General features: G+C 34.3%; 1 protein-coding gene across 11 annotated transcripts in view; it reads left to right on the forward strand.

The window, feature by feature from the left end:
* The window catches only part of Kcnt2 (potassium sodium-activated channel subfamily T member 2), a 395,059-nt gene that overhangs the window by 96,760 nt on the left and 278,665 nt on the right, over positions 1-19,634 (forward strand). For all 11 annotated transcript variants that reach the window (XR_005492244.2, XR_010056918.1, XM_039090726.2 and 8 more), the window contains exons 3-5: positions 1,478-1,577; positions 13,640-13,688; positions 16,255-16,314. Coding sequence is in view for 9 of the 11 variants with exons in the window: in XM_039090726.2 (XP_038946654.1) it covers positions 1,478-1,577; positions 13,640-13,688; positions 16,255-16,314 (209 nt within the window). In the remaining 2 variants the exon portion in view is untranslated. The remainder of the gene's footprint in view (positions 1-1,477; positions 1,578-13,639; positions 13,689-16,254; positions 16,315-19,634) is intronic.

Raw genomic sequence — 19,634 nt, forward strand, 5'->3', positions numbered from 1 at the left:
TTTTAGACCATTTATAATAACATGATTTTTGCTTTCAATATAAGTAACAGAAAAACATAAATTCTGTGGGCAAAGAGTTGGGGCTGTGAATTTTAACATCTGGATGTGTTTGCATTGCTCTAAATTGAATTGTCGTCAGGTAGCCTTCATAAAGAGAATCCTGGTTTGGGAGAACACATCCACATATTGCATATAGGAAATACATCATGAGGTAGCTCATATTGGTGAGATATTCTCAGAGGTAGACTAGCTTCAGCATTAAAGTAGAGAAGGTCAATGCCTTCCAAACTGTATTTACATGGGAGTCCCATCAATAGATATTACCTAAAGGGGGTTAAGTCATCTTCATGCTATTAATCACAGTGGTAGGCCAATCACTGAATACTTGCCTGACTACAGAGGAGACCCATATCTATGAAACTGTAGGTTATATGATTAAATAATCCCTTTTAACCTTCTGGTGTTTTGCTTCACAATGTTTTATTGTGATGAAAGAGATTAAATTAGAGCAGCAGGTAACCCACAAAATCCCTCAGGACTTCAATATGGGAACTGAGAAATGATTTGCACAATTAAGAAATTACTGTTACAGAATGCTATAAATACGCTCTACAAAAATAGAGTAAAAAAGGTGACATTTCATTCTAGATTTCATCAAGTAATAGTTATTTTAAGACCTTTGTCACAGTTGAATACAAAATACACAAAGCCCATACCACTGATTACAGGAATCACAAATCACAGTCTTCCTCTTAATCAGTGTACTTGAAATTCATTAGCCTTCTTCATCAGGTATCGTAGTTCTCCCAACTGTAACCTAAGCACTTTGTATGGTATATTCTTGCTACTCTTAAAACAAAAAAATGGTTTTTAAGAACTACAAGTTTTCCACTTCAATATGAGAAATTTTTTTCTTTTTGTGTTTTAACCAGTACAAACTATTATGACTTCTCATTGTAAATGATAACATAATGATTATATAACCTGTAATTACAGAGATGGTACATATCATAATATAAATATAATAGCAATAATATCACAGGTAATTATATAAACATGTCTTCTCTACAATCAAATCAACAAGGTACTACGGAGTCATGGGATGAATTATGGGCAATCAGGGGGCAGCTGGATTTTTGAGTAGTTAGTTATTCCCCAAGTAGTGATTAAATTATAAACAGACTTGAATCGATCTTGACATGATATAAATTTTGTTGCTTTTGATTTTGATTTCTCCTATGTGGAATGCTCTATGTCATTTGTGGCTCAGGAATTCTATGATGCTCATATTTTATTTTAGGAGTTGTTATTAAAACTCATTTACCAAGAACTTCAGTAAGTTTATAAAATAATTGCATGTGCTTTCTAAATACCTTCTATGTGCTGAACTGAAAGGTGATATTTTTATCAATTCCTTCTTTCTTTTTTGTGTACCATATTCAAATGAAACCTAACTTTTTTTTTTGCTTGCTTGAAGGTCTAAGAATCCGCTTGTTCAACTTTTCCCTCAAATTGTTAAGCTGTTTGTTATACATTATCCGTGTGTTGCTTGAGAAACCTTCACAGGGAAATGATTGGTAAGGTTCTTCCCTGTGTTTCCCGCACAGCTTTCATTGTTTTGGAATTATTACAATTTGACAATTGTTATAAGAACTCAATGTTTAAGGGTGTAAGACCTTTGTATGAACTGATATGACGTTGAGAAAATTCTTCCAAGTTTGGTGAACACATTATTAAGTCACCTGAAATATTATTAAACAGTATTAAATAATCTGGGATCTGTTGCATGCATGTGTAGTTGCTAGGCAAAATGATGTGGATATTAGCTGAGAATGGGTTCATCTCTCCACAGACATGACTGCCTTTCTGTTTTCAAATTACATGTGCTCTGCAATATGCCAGTTTCTTTACACTTTCCATTACAATGTATTTATTACCTCTCAGTGGAGGTGCTCAAGATTCTCTCAAGATGCATATTTAGTTAGTTTAAGTTATCTTAATTTTTGATGTATTTTAGCTTTTATCATTTGCAATCTTATTTTTGCTTAATTAGTATTTACACTAACTTGCTACCTTTCTATTAGACTCTGTCCTTTGCTCAAACAGTAGAGTGCTGAGTATGTAATGATATTCATGAATAATTTTAATCTCATTATAACACTGGACCCCTGGCTTATGTAGTAAGATTATGATGATATTCAAAGGAAAAATTAACTTTGATGACTAACACCTATTATAGGTTTCACTTGTGAAATTTCGCCTTAAGATTAAACAAAAGTACATAAGTCAGGGAGAAAATGAGTTTATCCTGTGTATTTAAACACTTTGAAAAATCTAGCTTGTTTAGAAAGTGACTGATTTTGAGTTTCTTTAAGGGTTTGGAGATTAGATGAGTGTTGGTAAGTGAAAGAGTGAAATCTTGATAGTATAATAGTATGTGTGATAGTTATTTATGAAATTTAATTATGATGACTCACTTTAATGAATCCTTGGCCTTTCTGAGTCATATTACTGGAAGTGAAATTAGAGAGAGGCTCAATGGAATATTCAGTGTTTTGCAGGGACCTCCTGTCTGTGGAAAAGCTGTTTGGAGGATCTTGCTATTTTGTAATGTTAGATTCGTTTCCTGGTATATATTATTTCCTTCAATATATAGTTCATTTTTTCACGTCATTCTTGAATCAGAAGCAGAACTTTGTGGTTGGACCTTCATCATGACTGTTTTTCCCCATATTCCAACTGCGTTCTTCACTCGATTCTCCACTTGCCTGTCCAGAATGCATTCTAAGCTTACCATATTCCAACTACTTTGTGTATTGTTCTTCCCTTTCAGGATGAAAAACACCGTTCTAAAAATCCTGTTCTAGCCACAGCTTTCACTGTTACAGGGATAACTCAAGCGAACAGTGGCCAGACCAAAGATTTTAGAGTTGTCCTTACCTCCCAAAGTTTTCTGTAACAGGCGCAAATCATTTGGAATATTTTGTTATTTGAACATTCAATATCTATCCTGCTTTCAATGGTTTTTCTTTTTTAAATTTAATTTAATTTTTTATTGGATTTATTTTTTATTTACATTTCAAATGTTATGGCCATCCCAGTTTCCCGGCCATAAATCCCCTATCCCATCCCTCCTCCCCCTGTTTCTATGAGGGTGCTCCCCCACTCACCCACTATCCCCTTCCAGCCTCCCTGCCCTGACATTCCCCTATACTGGGGGGTCGAGCCTTGGCAGGACCTTCCTTCCCTTTGGTGCTCAACAAGGCTATCCTCTGCTATGTATGCTGCTGGAGCCATGGGTCTGTCCTTTTGTACTCTTTGGATGGTGGTTTAGTCCCTGGGAGCTCTGATTTGTCAGTATTATTGTTCTTATGGGGTTGCAAACCACTTCAGCTCCTTCAATCCTTTCTCTAACTTCTCCATTGGAGACCCTATTTTCACTTCAATGATTGGTTGCAAGCATCTGCCTCTGGCAGAGGCTTTCAGGACACAGCTATATCAGTCTCCTGTCAGTTTGCATTTCTTGGAATCAAAAATATTCTCTGAGTTTGGTGGCTGGATCCCCAGGTGGGGCAGGCTCTGAATGGCTGTTCCTTCAGTCTCTGCTCCAAACTTTGTCTCCACATTTTGTCCTGTGAACATTTTTCTTCGCCTTCTAAGAAGGACTGAAGCATGTTCACTTTGGTTGTCTTTCTGCTTGAGCTTCATGTGGTCTGTGGATTGTATCTTGGTAAGCCACGCTTTTGGACTAATATCCATTTATCAGTGAGTACATAGCATGCATTTTTTTGTGTTTTGATTACCTCATTCAGGCTGATATTTTCTAGTTCCATCCATTTACCTATGAATTTCATGAAGTCATTATTTTTAATAGCTGAGTGGTACTCCATTCTGAAAATTTACCACATTTTCTGAATCCATTCCTTTGTTGAGGGACTTCTGGGTTTTTCCCAGCTTTTGGCTGTTATTAATATGGCTGCTATGAACATAGTGGCACAGGTGTCCTTGTTATATGTCTTAGTCAGTGTTTCTATTCCTGCACAAACATCATGACTAAGAAGCAAGTTGGGGAGGAAAGGGTTTATTCAGCTTACACTTCCACATTGCTGTTTCATCACCAAAGGAAGTCAGGACTGGAGCTCAAGCAGGTCAGGAAGCAGGAGCTGAGGCAGAGGCCATGGTGGGATGTTTTGTACTGTTTTTGCTTCCCCTGGCTTGCCCAACTTCCTTTCTTATAGAATCCAAGACCACCAGCCAAGGGATGGCACCGCCCACAAAGGGTTGAGATCCTCCCACCTTGACCACTAGTTGTAAATGCCTTACAGCTGGGTCTCATGTAGGCATTTCCACAACTGAGTATCCTTTTCTGTGATAACTCCAGCTTGTGCCAAGTTGACACACAAAACTAGCCAGTACAAGCATCTTTAGAGGATATGCCTAAGAATGGTGTAGTTGGGTCCTCAGGTAGTGCTATATCCAATTTTCTGAGGAACCTGGACAGATTTCCAGAGTGGTTGAACCAGTTTACAATCCGGTCAACAATGGAGGAGTGTTCCTCTTTCCCCACATCCACGTCAGCATCTGTTGTCACCTCAGTTTTTGATCTTATCCATTTTGACTGGTGTGAGGTGGAATCTCAGGGTTGTTGTGATTTGAATTTCCCTGATCAGTAAGGATGTTGAACATTTCTTTAGGTGCTTCTCAGTCATTCAATATTCCTCAATTGAGAATTCTTTGTTTAGCTCTGTACCCCATTGTTTAATATGGTTATTTGGTTCTCTGGAGTATAACTTCTTGAGTTCTTTGTACATATTGGATATTAGTCCTCTATCAGATGTAGGATTGGTAAAGATCTTTTCCCAGTCTGTTGGTTGCTGTTTTGTCCTATCGACAGTGTCCTTTGCCCTACAGAAGCTTTGCAGTTTTATGAGGTCCCATTTGTTGATTCTTGATCTTAGAGCATAAGCCATTGGTGATCTGTTGAGGAAATTTTCCCCAGTGCCCATGTGTTCGAGACTCTTCCCCACTTTTTCTTCTATAGTTTTGAGTGTATCTTATTTGATGTGGAGGTCCTTGATCGACTTGGACTTGAGCTTTGTATAGTGTGATAAGAATGGATCAGTTTGCATTCTTCTACATGCTGACCTATAGTTGAACCAGCCCCATTTGTTGAAATTTCTACTGAATGGTTTTACCTTCTTTTTCAAAGATCAAGCGACCATTGGTGTGTGGGTTCATTTCTGGGTCTTGAATTCTATTCCATTGATCTACTTGCCTGTCTCTGTACCAATACCATACAGTTTGTTTTGATTGCTCTGTAATACTGCTCGAGGTCAGGTTTGGTGATTTCCGCAGAAGTTCTTTGATTGTTGAGGATAGTTTTTGCTATCCTGAGTTTTTTCTTATTCCAAACGAATTTGCAAAATGCTCTTTCTAACTCTATGAAGAATTGCGTTAGAATATGGATGGGGATTGCACTGAATCTTTAAATTTCTTTTGCCAAGATGGCCATTTTTACAATATTAATCCTGCTAATCTTAATATTAATCCTGCATGGGAGATCATCTGCAATCTTCTTCAATTTCTTTCTTCAGAGACTTGAAATTCTTGTCACATAAATTTTTTACTTGCTTGTTTAGAGCCACTCTGAGGTATTTTATGCTATTTGTGATTATTGTGAATGGTATCATTTCCCCAATTTCTTTGTCAGCCTGTTTATTCTTTGATTAGAGGAAAGCTATTGATTTATTTGAATTAATTTTACATCCAGCCACTTTGCTGAGGTTGTTTATCAGGTTTAGGAGTTCTCTGGTAGATCTTGGGAGTCACTTAAGTATACTATCATATCTTCTGGAAATAATCATATTTTGACTTCTTCCTTTCCAATTTGTATCCCGTTGACTTTCTTTTTTTGTCTGATTGTTCTGACTAGGCAATCGAGTTCTATATTGAGTAGGTAGAGAGAGAGAGTGGGCAGCTTTTTCTAGTTCCTGATTTTAGTGGGATTGCTCCAAATTGCTCTCGATTTAGTTTGATGTTAGCTTATGGTTTGCTGTATATTGCTTTTACTATATTTAGATATAGGCCTTGAATTCCTGATCTTTCCAGGACTTTTATCATAAAGGGGTGTTGAATTTTGTCAAATGTTTCCTAGCATCGAATGAGATGATCATGTGGTTTTATTTCTTTGATTTTGTTTATGTAGTGGCTTTCATTGATGGATTTCTGTATATTGAACCATCTCTGCATCCCTGAGCTGAACCCTACTTGATCATAATGGATGATCGTTTTGATGTGTTCTTGGATTCAGTTTCTGAGAATTTTATTGAGCATTTTTGCATCAATATTCATAAAGGAAATGGGTTTGGAGTTTTCTTTCTTTGGTGTCTTTCTGTGGTTTAGGTATAAGCATAACTGTAGCTTCATGGAAGTAATTGGGTAGTGTGGGTAGTCTTCCTTCCCTTTCTCTTTTGTGGAATAGTTTGGAGAGTATTGGTAATAGGTCTTCTATGAAGCTATGATAGTATTCTGCATCTGGTCCTTCTTTTTTTTTTTTTTTTTTTGTTCTGGAGACAATGATTTGCTTCTGTATTTTTAGTAGTTATGGGACTGGTTAGATGTTTATGGGATCCTGATTTAACTTTGGTACCTGGTATCTGTCTAGAAAATTGTCCCTTTCATCCAGATTTTCACTTTTGTTGTTAATTGCTTTTCAATACACTTCCATGATTCAGGTCACATGCCTTAGTCAACACTGCTGAGGCAGTCTGCTAGTCAATCTTGCTAGTTTCTGAAGGCTCGCTATTGTTTTCATCATCATCATCATCATCATCATCATCATCATCATCATCTAATCCTTTTTTTTTTTTGCATTCTAGTAATTATCTCTCTTCCCGTTTGCTCTCTGACTGTGCCTCATGCCATTCCTCCTCCCTGTTTCCAAGAGGATGTTCTCACCCCACTCACTCCCCCACCAGCCTTCTCCATTCCCTTGGGCCTCAAGTCTCTCAATAGTTAGATGCATCTTCTCTCACTGAGGCCAGACCAGTTACTCCTCTGCTTTATAGATGTCAGGGGCCTCAAACCAGTTAGTGTCTTCCACCCGGTTGGTGACTCGGTGTCTGAGAGATCTCTGCGGTCCAGGTTATTTGAGACAGCTGGTCTTCTTATTGGGTTGATCTCCTTCTTAGCTTCTTCCACCTTTTCTCTAATTCAACTACTTCTTTCCTTTGGTGGCCTGTTAAGTGTCTGCATCTCACTCTTTCAGCTGCCTGTTGGGCCTCTTGGAGGGCAACCATGCTAGGTTCCTGTCTGTAGCCACACCATAGCATTGGTAACAGTCTCCGGCCTTAGAGCCTGTGATATCTCTGTGTCAGCAAAGTGTAAAGCTAGTTCCTATGCACCTGCTTTGAATGGAATCTGCCTGTCTTAAATCCCACTTTCCCAGTAGCTTCACCTCTGACTGCTCATCCTTTGATCCTTTTTTTTAAGACTCGATGACCTTGTGTCTACTATTAGGTCCCAGGAATTAATGCCCACTACAAGACCTTCCATGAAAACTTTCTTGTTTTTCTGTAATGTGTTTGTATCTTTTACAAATACTGAATGGATTTTTCTTGCTCGGTTTAATTTAGAGTTTTCATGAGTATTAGAATAGACATAAGTCATTGCCTGGATCCAAGACTGTCACAGTGTATATTAGTCATTTTTGAAATGACTGCATGGACAGACGTTTATATTCTAACCCTTGCTTATGCAATTTCAGGAGTCTACTCCAGCTATGGTGGCCTCCTTAATGTCTCTAGGTCATTCTGTGCCCTTCTTTATGTTGAGGCTTCTTAGAAATGTGTTTTCCTTATCTGACACTCAAAACTCATCCCTGTAATCTTCTTTTTGCAATCCTGAGCCCTGCAGGATATTAACTCTTTAACCTTTAAATAAGAAGTATTTCCCAGTCATCGTGCCCTATAACCTAGGTTTGTACTGGGTTGCGGTTCTTATGTCGGTACGGTATTTTCTATACAACATGTCGGTATTTCTCATACACATTCTATTGCACTTAAATTTCCCCTGATTCCCCTTTCTTATGCAGAAGTTTGCTGAGAAGAAGGGCCATGTTCTTTTGTAGCTTTCCTACTTGCCATAGTTCTTGGGAGGTTCTGTAAGTGGAATTATTTCTGCACATCTTATTGATGTATATGCAGTGAAGATGTCAATTAAACTGTGAAATTACATGCTTCAGTCTTTCTGTCATTAAAAATGGGTACATAAAAATCCTTCTATAAAATATCAGTGTAGTTTTTAAAACCTGTTGTTTTGTGATTAGAAAATATAATAGAGAGACCTGAAAATTCTAAAGTGATCTGTGAAGGATGCTTCTAAAGGAAAAAGCTATTGTGATTGATAACAGTATAAAATTATATTATTTTGAAACATTAGGAGAACAAAGTTTCCTACAATTAACTTCTGTGTACTATTACTAAGAATATTCAGTCATAATTACAGAGGGTATATATTTGAAAAACCAGATTACTGTAATTAAAAACCATAATAAACTATCTGAGGTCTCCATTTCAAGCACACTGTTTTGTTTCCTTCCATTGTCAGTGCAGTCTTGGTTAATGAAAAACAGAAGTGGCCTTTATGGGTACAGGCTCTATTTTAAAATAATGAGGCTAATTCAGCAAAGAGATTTATTTAATTATAGTTTCTGACCTGATAAGGCTGCAGATATTTTGAGCTGCCTTGCTTTATTTTTAAGCCTCTCTCAGGAATTAAACTGGTATGAAACTACTATAGTATGGATGAATAGAAAGATAAGAAAATAATTTTACTGTGAATGTCTGACATCATAGATCCTGAAAATGTTGATACATGTGGTGTGTAGTTAAGGATTTCATGCTTATAGTGCCAGAGAGTACTCTGAGTGGTTTATGGGTACATTGGACAAAAAGCCTGGTTTACTCCGGGTCCTTAGAAGATTTTTATCTAATGCACACCTTTGTTTTGACTCTTAGAAATGTTTAAGTGATTATCATTGCCATTATTACTACTATTTTAGTAGCATTAATATTATTAGTAATATTAGTAGTAGTGGCTGTAGTAATAGTGATTATCCCTAGCTGGCCCAAATCTTTAATGACTGTGATAAAAATTTACCATGAAATTGTGAGCTAAAATAAACTACTGCCTCCCTTAGTTTTGTTGGAACTTCTGGAAGAGAAACGGAAGCACATATGAATGTTCTTTGATTTTTCAAATTTTTGAATTCGTACCTAAAGTTAGTGCATAGTATAACGTGTTTTGATCAGATTTTAAATACTATTTAACCATAAAGTTATTCACACAACAAATAGAATTATGGTAATGTACTTTCAATATTTGATCAAGTATGGAAGTGAATGTTACAATAGAAACCCTTCTTTGTTTCCCATGAATTTACTGTGTAGATTTAGACAGTTCCAACTATAACACAGATTCTCAAAATTTATTATTTTTTTCAAGAAAATATCCAGTAGTGATATTCCTAATACGTTGAAAACCTTTTCTTACATAAGAATACAATGTGTGCACAAGCACACACACAAACACACACATAAACACACACACACACACAAACACACACACAATAGCATCATAGCCTAAATATAATACTTATATGCACACAAAGCCCTTGCCCTTACTGTGTACATTTTTGTGTGAATTGCCTCTAGAATCCTGTTTTTGAAGGAACCAACTATGAAGAAGGAACACAGATAAATATTCTTGGAATATAACAAAATTCACTTTTGCTAAAATCCCACGGAAGTATCTTACATAAAAGTCAGGATTATTTTTTCAGATATTTCAGGACTGGGTAGAGTGGTTGGGGTGGCCTTTTGCATTCCAATCTGCATGCCCTGTGGAGGAAGGACGAATGATCACAGTGAGTGAAGGCCACTGTCACAGCCAGCACACTGAAAGCCTCTGGATGTTCACTTTTCAAAAGTAGGTTCATCCTTGGCATACTTCACTAGTGCTTGCCTGACTTGGAGTTAGGGCTCTTCCTTCTAATGCTTTGCAAGTAATGTTCCAGAAAATTGTTTCTAGCATGTAGGCTAGAATCTGGCATGCTTCTCTATTCTGATCAATACTAAATTATATAGCAATGTGGGCCTAATACTATGCCAAATGCTTACTTTCCCTACGTGACGTGAGTTGGAAGGGTTTTTAGCTCAGTGGCCCTGTTTAGGTGCTGCATAGTACTGGCTTGTATCGATCAAGAATTTTAAGAACTATGCCAGGTACTTTGAGCTTATTTTATGGTTATGCTCACATGTTGACCTGGTTACTCTAATTTGTGTATTTAACATACATTCTGAATATGGCACTCAATGAAACTCGGTTTAGATATCAAGGTAGCTATGGAACATTGAACATTTATTTCCTTCATGTAAGAGAAGGCTGTGTGAGGATGCTGTGGAAAGTCGCTGCGGTATATGTTACTACCTTTCTGCATTTGACTGTTTCTCTCCCTGCACTGTTTGCTATAGCTCTTCTATTTAATAATGTTTAATGACGCTCCTGAGTTACTCGCATTGTCAGATTAAGCATAAATTATGTGCATTTGGATTTTATCATTTTCTTTTGTTTCATTCTGATTACTTATATTTCTGATGAGTAAAATTGTTCCCTATTATTTGGTGATGAGTTCATGCAGATTTCCCTAGGTGCACATACATGACCTATGTCCATGTTTGTGGTTAGCAATCATTGTTCATGAAAGCTGTTATCATTATTTATTTATAATCTTGATTATGACCATGAGGTTTACTTGTTGAGCTCTCAGAGAGATTCCATCACTTTCTTTTATAGATAATACCATAGTAAATATTACTTATATGTGTTTTATTAATTTTTTCTTCTGCTTTTGTTGTCAATGAGATGAAGCTTTGTCTGTCACTGTGGCACAGATATCAGTTCAAATTTCATCCCTCCTGTCTGTGAGGATTTATCTAGGAATTTGTAGGTTCATCATTCATTCTTGTTATTCATGACAAACCCATCTTTTTTATAGTTCACAGTTTTGTCACTATCATTTTGTTAAATTTTCTATATATTTATTGAATTTTATATTAAATTGATAAAGCACATTAATTTTGTTTTTGATATTTGATATGGATTCTTTAATACATTATAAAACCTATGCGATATAATGCTTGTAAATCTTATTTCCACGTAAAGCGTTAAGTTTAAAGAGTCCATGGTCTCTTTTTATGATTTGGCAAGACAATATCACAGTCAAAAAAAAACCCTTTATAGATATAACTATATCTTATATCCATGATAATTATTGATTACTTTAAAAATCATTCAGTGTTTGTTTTATCAGTTTGCTTTATTATTACCAAATGATTGAGATATATTTTGTTATTTATAACTTTTGCAAAACACATCTTTCTGTCTTAAATTTACTTATTAGTTTCTGTGTGATGCTTTGCCCACATGTATGATTATATATGTGCCTGGTTCCTTTAGTGGCTGAGAAAGGCATCAGATTTCCTGTACCTGTCATTACAAATAGTTTTGAGCTGCCAAGTGGTTGCTGGCACTAAAACAGGGTTCTCTGGAGCAGCCAGTTCTCTTTACCTCCGAGCTATCACCCCAACCCCAACACCTATCTTTTAAATCACCCGATAAAGTACTAAGATCTTCCTTTTCTCTGTCATATTTTCGTTTGTATCTGTTTCTTATATTAGTGAAAACACAGAAGGAATGTTTTGGGAAGAATGGCAAACTCACAGTCCTTTGTTTTTTCTGAACCCATTGTTATTCTGCTGACTGTCGTGTGTGCCTGGGTACTCAGGTACTCCGTGAGATACTGGGTTTATAATAGGGAGTCAAACCAGCATAGTGTTTGATGTTATAGATTTCATTGTTTTGTGGAAATATGTCTTAAATAAATAAGGTTTTAAATAAAATACAAAGTTTCAATCATGATGAGTAGCAAGGGAAATGTGAGACGTGATAACGCCGAAGACATGAATTAACAGGGTTGATGAGGAAACGCTCAGTTTGCTCCCTGAGAAACAGAATTCTGAAGAGAATTCTGAAAGGAGGAAAGAACACCTGCAAGAGGCTTGGGTAAGAACGGTGTATGTCACACATGGAAAATGCCGAGCACATCCATGTGAGGGGCTTTAATCTTTATAATTAAGTTATAAATGATAGAGGGACTTGATCTGAGACTTATGGTAATGAAAGAATTACTGCAATTACAATTCAAAAACTATAGGAGAAAACCAAATTGACTTCGGAAGATGTTAGAGTTAATAAGATCTCAAAGGCCAAATTGAAAAATAAAACATTTAACTTAGATGAAGGTGTGAGTATGGTGAAGCTTAAGGTGGATGAACTCTACATGTACTTGGAGGTGAGGGTGTTGTTGTTGAAGTAGTTTAGGGACTAATGAGTCAACTGCTTAAAAATGCAAAGGACCAGATTTCTGGGAGTCACCATGACAGACTCCAAGCCACTTCCTCAAATCTGCACTGATTAAAAGAACACCAAACTTCAAAAGGAAATCCTAGCTTTGGGTTGGAGTATTTGAAGATGTTATTTAGCCAGACAGATGTGGTATTGTGAAATTCTAGGTTACTTCATAGTAATGTTCAGCATAGTGACTTCCTGTAGTCTTTTAAGTAAGCAAAAATGGAAGAGTTCTCTTACTCTGTATACTATAAAAAGAAAACACCAGCATTTTGAAACATGTTTAATGCTTTACGAAACTTCTCAGTTTTCATTAAGTACAAAAGCAGACAGTTTTATTTATATTAAATATTTCATATTTTCCTGAGTAGATTTTCTTTTTATGAATAACTCTCCATCCAATCAATTATTTGTATAATTAGTGATATCTTAACTCTGTTGCTGTGGTCATTGGAGAGTTTAAGCATTTTGTTAATACCAGGAAGAATAACATTTAAGGAAGACTCTTAAGGACAATTACATATTAGGCTATAATACATAATCGTACATAACAGTATATATTATGTATATATATATACTGTACATAGTATAATAATAATAATAGTATATCTTACATAATAGTATATACTGACCTCAGTCACCTTGATTTTTTTATATGTTTATTTAAATGTTTTATAGCATGGCAAATGTGAACTATTAATGTACTATAAGCTATTAATTGTTGACTTTATTCTTAATATTTATGTTTCTAATGTATATGTTCTTATAAATATTAATGTTACATATATATCCAAATATAAATACTTTTAAAAGTAACATAGTCTTACATTTGTAAAGCCATTAATGAATTTTTACTGTAAAGTGGAACAATTTTTTTTAATTTTCCTGTTCTGACATATCTTTCTAACTAATGGCTTGTGTTATTTTTAATTTACCAGTAACAAAGACACAAAGTAAGGTAATATATATCTTTATATTAGAGTGGAATAAATATTAGTTAAAATGATGAATTTATTAGATTTCTCGGATGTTTGTCATGTTGATTTCTATATATCATTGTCATTTTATACCAATTGCTATTTTAATACTTTCAAATATAATCAATTTTTAAACAAATGGATTTTTTCACATTTTTAAAAAAAATCTAAAGTTTAAATTTTTCTTTCCATAGGTCTCACATATTTTGGGTTAACAGAAGCCTGCCTTTATGGGGTTTACAGGTTATGTACAAGTTTACTTATTCCTGTATTTCATTGTTCATTTGTATTTCACATAGGAACCCTATAGATAAGTATTCTGTTGATGTTCAAGCTGTGCTTCCCTTATGTCATCCCTTAATGCACCTCTCAGGCTGGCATCTTGACTTACTCCTCCTTGTTTTCCCATTCTGCCTTGTAAGACTTTCCCTGCAATCTGGATTAAACTTCTAAGAGCATTGGAAGTTAAAAAAATGAAGCCATAAAAAGCCAGCAAATCAAAGTCCTAACACTGCATGTTTCCCAAACTACTTCACACGACTCATGTATCCTTTTAAAGAGCAGCCAAGCACCACAATTGTGGGTACTTTTTCCCCTAGAAGAATGTGGTACAATCTAAACAAATGAATGTATAAACTTAGAAACCACACAAACAACTGTGTAAACGAAAAAGAAAGATAATTTGTTGTGGGTCATCAGAGTTGCAATAAAGAAAACCATATACAAGAGAAAACCAAGTCTGAATTATAGTCCCGTGTTGTCTAGCCTTAATTCTTGTTTTTATTAGACTTAGTAAACAGCATTGTTTGTATAAGATTCTGTCACGGTCCCTTATATTTATGGTCTATCCGTCATTTTTTACTTTCTGATCTTTCTTAAAAGTGCTAATTAAATGGAAGATAGGGTTACTAACATAAAGAAGACATGGAGGTCGCAGGAAAACTATGGTTTATTGCCCATGTTCTATTTGTAGGACAGTGATATCTGGATCAGATGTTGAATTGCTTTAAAATGCCATGCTGGTTCTCTCCCCATTATTTATGATAGTGAATGATTTTGAAAGTGCAGTGTTATAATAGCTACAAATAAATCAGATGCACACTTCATTTTAGTTTAAATAAATTTAATTATATCAGTGGTTCTCAATCTGTGGGTCCTGACCCCTTTGGCAAACCTTTTTCTCCAAAAGTATTTATAGTATGATTCAAAACAATAGCAAAAGTACAGTTTTGAAATAGCAACTAAAATTACTTTATGGTTGGGGATCGCCACAACATAATGAACTGTATTATTGGGTTGAGAACCACTGGTTTACATTGACTTCTATTGCTATGTCAATTAGTATAGAAATAATTAGTTCCAAATACCTTTCCAAATATTAGGCGTTCATTGAAATATACTCTTATGGTATCCCATGCAATGCCTATAGCATCCTTTAATTAAAACTAAAATAAATTGAAATTCTGTAAAGTCATACATTCACTTTTATTAAAATTTATAATTGCTTTTATTTTGTATACTATTCTTTGTGGTATGTAAAATAGCATGTTAGAATTTTCTACAGATCATGTAACAATATACTATTAGAAAACACTACAGATAATCATAATAGAAGATTTGTGGAGAAAATAAAAATATTTCTAGCTTCCTATTGTAGGAATGACTAGTTGCATGTATCCATGGATAGATTTTACCCGGATTAGTAGTCATACATCTATTTTTATTGTGTTACTATTTACTGTTCACTTCAATTTTAAAGTTTCATTTTAGTAAGAAACAATATTAAGACTTGTAAAAAAATTACTTTTTTGATTATGAAGTATCTTTTTTTTATTAACTTGAGTATTTCTTATATACATTTCGAGTGTTATTCCCTTTCCCGATTATAAAGTATCTTAAACTTTAATTATACGATAAATATAGTTGACACCCAAATCATCTCCTGTTCATGATTGCATATTTTTTCTCATCTCCATTTTAAACTGATGAGGAGATGGGATATATAGTTCAGTGGGAGAGCGCCTGCCTAGAAAGTATGAGATCTTGAGTTCAATTTCTCAGCATCACAAAAGCAAAACACTGTAAGTAATTCACTTACTTAATAAAAGGCACATCCTTGAAGAATAATTCATGAATTCCTCTGCTTATTTTTCTACTCCAGTGTTTTCTGACAGTAATTGTAAAGATTTCATAGGCTGCAGAGCACATAGAGAAAGGAGCATGCTCAAATAACACAAAACTAGCATTGCCAACCATGCAAACACAACTGGTCATGGCTTGTTATGTAATCCTGAAGCACCCTGTATCGTTGAAATGGCCATGTATAGAAAATTCATGGATGTTAGCATCCCATATTGTCCTAGGTGAAATAAAATGATTCAGTCTACTCAGTTTGAACTTTGCATTTGGTTTTCTGAAGGGAAACACTTATTTCAGCAGTGACGTTGTTAATAAAAGCCAATGTGTGTAATCCTTATCTTCATGTATCTTGCCCTCTTTAGTCAGTATGAATACTGAATTTCCAGTTTTATACTTAGGACACTGAGCAAAAATTATTCATTAAGAATATGTGAAATTATGAAAACTAAATTGTAATAGAGATGGCAGTAAAATATGGTGTTTATCCCATCACGGCAAACTAAAGTTCATGTACTATGTATCACTTTATTATACATGTGTATTATATGTACATGTCTACATTTTTATATACATGTATCCATTTTCACATTTGTGTGTACACTTACTATCACATAATGAAAGCATATTTTACTTACCTTGCATTTTCTCATAGGTCACAATTTCATTTTAGGTCTCGGTGGCATTGATAAGTCTATTTGAAACAATACTCCTTGGATATCTCAGTTATAAGGTAAGATGGTCTCATTAGCTTTCCACTGAAGAACTCAATGCTCGCGTTTACCAAGTTTTCTTCTTTTTATTATTCATACTTGGGGATAAGGCAAGCTCTTCTTAAACCACTTTAATTATTCAGAGCCTCTCCAGTATGTGATAAAATACTAGAATAATATAGTAGAATTTTCCTTGGTGTCTTAGAAGTGCTTGCCTAATTCCTGTGTGCTCACTTACCCGATACAAGCATGGGCTTCTTGAGGCAGTGGAATGGTCCTCATTTTTATTGTTCTCAATTTCTCTTCTTAATTTATTAAAGAAAGCAGAAAACAATTATATCTTTTCGTAGTTATTTTAATAAATTATTTTAATGAGTGGTGAAGTTCACTTTGGTTAACACAGTTTATCAAGTATTTGTGGAGTGCTCCTATTTAATGACCTCTACCCTTCACAGCTCTTTTCTCAATGGGTTTACAGTCTAGACAGTGGCAGGACTGGAGAAACTATACAGAAAAGTACAATGTAAATGAGAAAGTAAGAAGTAGTATACATAAGTGTGGTGGGTTGTGTGTTAGGATAAATAGTCTTCAATAATAGTCTGAGCCCCTGTATCAGTGATTTTAATAAAGCAACATGAAAAGACATGGACATTAGGATTGATAAATTAGCCAAGAATTACTTATAATAATATGTATATGAAGCAGAATGACAAATGATTATATTTGGTTAAAATATGGATACCTTGTATGGCAACATAGAGGGGGAAATTATCAGAACCTATGGGTAACACAATTCTAAAACACATCTCTTAGTAAAAAGACCATGTGTTTAGTTGTCAAACAAAACAGGATGAAGAAAAAAATCAATAGTGAGTTTGTGCATCGTTCTTCACTACTATGATTATAAGTTTTAGAGGTAGAAACAGAAAGACTAAAGAAATCAAGGCATTCACAAATGCATTGCAAGTGTGAAATTAGCCTGAGCTTCATGAGGCTCTGTCCAAAGAACAAAAAGAAACAAATAAAAAAAAACCAAAAAAGCCAAAACAACAATAATAACAACAACAACAAAACCAACTCAGTCAAACAACCAACCAAATAGACAAAAAAATCCAACCTAATCAAAAGATTATTAAAAGGACTGTTAGAGAGAATTAAGCTAGGTCAATTAAATTGTAGTACCTGGTGAAAACTTATGAAGGAAGAAGGTAAATAAATGACCATCTGATTGGTTTTGATCAGTGATGCAAAGAAAACTAAAATGTCATTCTAAAAAGTTTTTGAATTGAGATTACTGGAAACAATGTAAGAAAAATATTGAAATTATTGTACAAGAGAAAATAGTCAATATAGGATGTATATAGACTAGAATTGACTTTGGAGATAGTGCATAATGTTGGTCAGAGGCATGATGTGAAAACAATTAAGAGTGAGGACTAAGAACTAGAGGAATGATTAAAACTCTAAGCTCATGATCACAGCGATGACAAAGGGATCAGGAAATTCTCATGCCAAGAGTCAACATGAAAGTAGCAGTCATGGATTTAAAAGGTAGAGTTGATAACCTTGTATGATTTAGAGTGTATTCACAACAACTGCAAGACAGATAAGACATAAGTGTAGAAATTATTAATTTTTCTTAGTGTCACACATAGTATACATAAGTATACATAAGTATACATAATTATACATAAGTATACAAGTGCATAATTTAGAAGAATCATTATCTCCTAGCGAATTAATTTCCCAATTTTCAAGGTGAAATTACCTTTCAATCCTACATTTTGATAAAGTATTATTTACAAACTTAATGGCTTTTTTTAGGTCAATTTTATTTCTGTTTTAATTTTCATTAGTTTTATCTAAAATACCTAGAAGATTGCATCATTTTCTGAAAGGGTAAGTCTGATGAATGAAAATGTATAGAAATAAATGACTAAGCATTAGATTAGAGATACTTTTTAAAAATTACTTTTATTTTTTTTTTTACAGTCCAGTAAACCAGTCTCAATGGAGCACTATCAAGAGTAAACTTTATTTAACCTAGTATGTTGGCTGGCTGGGGCAGAAACCTTCTAGAAGCAATTTGTGACTTAGGGATGGTTTTGTGATGATGGACACTATCTCCATTGCTTCAGTAGATAAAATATAAGGATAAAGTGTGGCGGAAGAAGAAATGTCATGGGAAGTAATGAAACCCAGACAAGGAAACTGAGATATTGATACTAAATGGGAGAAGAAAGCTGGAAGTCACATGTATTTAAATTACTTAGAATATACTATCCCAGTGATATTCTGTATTGACAGAGTCAGATAATTTTAATAATCCATGTCTTCTGTCAGAGAATGTGAACTATAGTTTGTCCTGATCAATAGACAACTCAAGGATTTACAACCCCCTAAAGTGCAAATTATACATGTTAGGATTTTCTTGTATGTGGAAGGCATATGAGGTTTATATTTAACTAATTATAAATGCAGGATTTTTGGATAAATGAGTCATATCCCTTTCATTTATGAATGCTTATTTGCAGAAACACAACAGACAGATATTAATATTCATTTGTAAATGTATTTCCTTCATATTTCAAAGAAAGTTATTATAATTTTTTTCTGCTTTGCTAAAACGATTGGACAAGTTGTTTAAAATATACAAAGATATTCAGAATAGTTTTCCATTTCAGTTATATGATGACCCTCATAATGAATTACTTCCTATCATTAACATTATAAGGCTTAGCAGACAGGACTTGATGACGTATAATATTTCTACTCTGACCCCATAAACTTTAATGGCTAGCTGGAGGAGAATTAGATGTTAAAGTCTAAGAAGTTACAATGGAAATAGAAAGGATTAAAATAATTTGTGACTCTAGAATAAATTTCTATTAAGTATCTTATTTTCCTGTCATAATCTTAGTCAAATACATGAACTATTTTGTACTCAGCACAGTGTTGAGTAACTTTTTTGCAATAAATCAATTAAGTAATTTATACCAATTAATGGCCTATTAATAAGAATCTAAAATATGTTCCTTTGTACAAACCAGGACTTTTAAAAAGAAGATACACTTGCAAAACATTATTTAATTGCATGACAGATTTCACCTAATCCACATATTGTTTCATACCAAAACATCTACAATATCACTGTGAATATTCAGTTCTATACACTTCTCATATATATTTGTATAAATAGATTGTTAATTATATATTAATATTTAAAAAAACATACAATGTCAAAGAAATAGTTATACTCCCAACATCATTCTAAAATAAGAACAAAATTTTTAAAATAAAAAAAATGTTTAATGCTTCGTGGAGATAGAAAAGAAAATTA

Source organism: Rattus norvegicus, chromosome 13 (assembly GCF_036323735.1).
Source record: "Rattus norvegicus strain BN/NHsdMcwi chromosome 13, GRCr8, whole genome shotgun sequence".
Taxonomy (NCBI): Eukaryota; Metazoa; Chordata; class Mammalia; order Rodentia; family Muridae; genus Rattus; species Rattus norvegicus.